This window comes from Trichoplax adhaerens, genomic scaffold (genome assembly GCF_000150275.1).
Source record: "Trichoplax adhaerens TRIADscaffold_18 genomic scaffold, whole genome shotgun sequence".
NCBI lineage: Eukaryota > Metazoa > Placozoa > Uniplacotomia > Trichoplacea > Trichoplacidae > Trichoplax > Trichoplax adhaerens.
This window is the reverse complement of record NW_002060960.1, coordinates 1199543-1202636: the sequence shown is the minus strand read 5'-3', so window position 1 is coordinate 1202636 and position 3094 is coordinate 1199543. Positions and strand designations below refer to the sequence as shown.

Here is a 3094-nt window from a genome sequence, read left to right as displayed (position 1 = left end):
TCAACTAGCAATCACGTTAAAGATTGTTACAATAGTCGCATGTTACCATTTAGAGTTAATGCTAAGCACTGTGTTTAAGGTTCCTACCATTCTCAACCGGCATAGAAGCTAATAAATAGTACAAGTTGTCAATATTAATGTATAGCTAGCTATCTACTGACCTCCATTTCCTTTATTACTTGATAAATGGGTCTTTATACTTAGGCTCTCCACAATTGCAATATATAGTATGTCTAAGAATTATTAGGTTGAATAGTATCGGATTAGTGATGAGGTCGAATTAAGAAGTGCAACGAAGCCCCAAAATTACTTAACCCTGATTTTAGTAAAAGCGTAGATCTTAACACAGATCTATTATTTAAGTCACAAAACTTAATCAATAAATAGTTTAGTTTAAGGTACATACGTATTCCAACAATTACAGTATATGAGAAGTAAAGGAATGATCATGAGCGAGAACTTCCGATGGTAGACAGAAATTCAAGATTTAGTTACGCGATCTAATTGTATTGTCACTAAACAGTATGAACCACAGAATTTTGATGATAAAGATAACATGATAGTAGATAAAAATTTATTATTATTTCTTGAAAACAATAATATAAAGTTACTTCTTACGTCGATATAAATATAAATTTATTGTTCTGGGCCATAAATTACGCAGTGATTTTCCCTTCTGCCTCGTGTACATCCTTATTTCGGTATGTTCATAGTTTAAAATTGAATCTATTTTGATAAAATTTGCTTTTAAAATTAGTATGCAAATTATATATACCTCTGAAAGAGCATGTCGAATATGCTAATTTTATGACCAGCCCTAAAGTGTAACGTGGATAGAGGACTTTTAGCCACATTTCTGGCTTTTGGATTTGGGTTTAAAGGTGTTAGTAAGGTAGGCATAAATTAAAATTTTGAATGATTTCAGTGTGGATAGTTGAATAAAATTGTTAATTGTTATGTGTTATAACAATCATTATAACAATTTCAAGAACGGATTAATTAAATATATCATCTTATTAAGGATGAAATTGATACAGTTTTGAAAATGGGGGCGGCACCTGAAAAAATTGTTTTTGCGAATCCGTGCAAGCCAATTTCTCATATAAAGTATGTTTTAATAAAATATCATCTTGCAAAGACTTGATCAGTAAGCAGGACAAAGTGGACAGATGTCCAATATGTATGTACGCTGCACTCGGTACCTACCATTTTATTTGCTGGATTACTAATTCTTGTGCTTGTTAATAGCAAATCCTGTGACTTTTCATAAATGTGAGTTTATGAAAGGCGAATGCGGCTGGAAACAATTACGAGCTGTTGACTTTACCGACTGGGAACGTGGTAAGTATATCAGTTTTATTACTCTACAATTTTTAATTTGCAGCTATGTCGTTGCCAAAATTTTAATCGAAAATTTTGTCCAATAAATCAAATTAAATACTCTAATCAGGATTGCAAGAATAGCGCAAATTCCAGTTTACTATTGGGAATTTAGCTATAACTTCAATATCATAACCTGATTTCTTGTTCAATGCATATTTTCGTCTACTTTTAAAAGATGCTAAAATAGGAATGGTTCTCAATTCCAAATATGAGAACATTAATGGCCAATATGCGAATATGATTATTCCCCCGATGGTGAAATCTCATGAAGCAAAATCAATTAGGATATTCAGACATTAATGTAACGGACATTTCCTCTTAGTTGTTACCGAAATTCGAAATTGAATTACATAAAGCTGGGTAGACAATTACCAGAAAACTTTAATCCATTCTATTTAGCGATCACCAGCATTAGAGATAGATATTTCGTACGATGTAATCAAATAATGTGATAGTCAATAACAAATCGATAGACGAAGTAACATAAGCTTCATGCTTTCCATCATCAGGTGCAAATCTCATTTGGATACAATGGTTCATACACCGGAAATTTATACGTTATGGTCATGTATCCGAAGTACAGTGATAAATTAAAAGTAATCGATACAATCAACCCACAGTCGGCTTTACTTGGACCACTTACTATTACACGTTATCAAATATTCTTTTCTCCTCTATATACTGATTATCAGGTATATCTTAATATTTTATTTTGGATATTTATGATATTGCAATATGATGTCAAAATTGCTTGATAGTAATTATTTACATGGTTATACCTTGCGAGTAAGCACCTTAAATCCTAATTGTTTCAATCAAAGTATAATGACTAAAATCACAATCAGTTATGCAATATATTAATGTAATGAAATGAAATATGTAGAGATCAAGCTACAAAACTTTAACAAACTTTCATTCTACTTTCGTAGCACTCCGGTCGACTTAACGCTAATACTTTGACACCAAATAAAATTTGGAGAAATAACCGAACAACAATTTATTTCAAAACAAAAATGGAGAGAAGTATAAACCGAACAACCGCACAAATACTTAGCTTTAAGTATTATTAAAATAAATGACAGACTTAAAAACTGTCAACGACCAAACAACCTTTCAAAAACAAGAACGTTTTAACTTACGACAATTCGACCCCGAAGGCCTTTTAAATTCTACAAGTTCTTCAAATAAAATCTTCTCCTACTCTCTCTCTAAATTTTCTAATTGCACTATCATTTATAGGCTCCGTAGAGCCGTCAGAGGTATTTAAAACTAAACATTTGCTAACCAATCGCTCTTAAGATCCGTTTTACAAAACTACTTTGCACCATTTAAGAAAACAAAAATCATTCAAAGTTCAGACACAATTTACCCTACGATTCCCTTACAAAACACTATAAAACTAACAAGCTAACTATAAAAATACATCAAACTTCATTTCTAACATAATTTCTATCATTAATACACTATAAAAGTCTAAAAATTAACCTTTAAACATCAAGATTTAGTCATAAAAACAACATTCTAACTACCTAACAATCAACACAACCTCTACCAATTTCCATCTTATTTTCTATTTTCCTCACTAAATCTCCTAATGTGACTTCAAGTCACGTCATAAAATTCCAAAGTTTCAAATTCATAACAAAAAGTCCAAATCTCAAAATCAACTCTTACGATATTTTTCATGAACAAAAATCCAAAAATTAAAACA

General features: G+C 31.0%; 1 protein-coding gene across 1 annotated transcript; it reads left to right on the top strand.

Moving 5' to 3' along the window:
* Window positions 1-1045: 1045 nt before the first annotated feature.
* Window positions 1046-2453, top strand: TRIADDRAFT_60926 (uncharacterized protein; the record flags this gene model as incomplete). Its single annotated transcript, XM_002116873.1, has 6 exons — window positions 1046-1107; window positions 1149-1180; window positions 1249-1341; window positions 1559-1638; window positions 1893-2075; window positions 2313-2453. 6 exons carry the CDS (start codon window positions 1046-1048, stop codon window positions 2451-2453), a joined length of 591 nt encoding a protein of 196 aa, XP_002116909.1.
* Window positions 2454-3094: the final 641 nt, after the last annotated feature.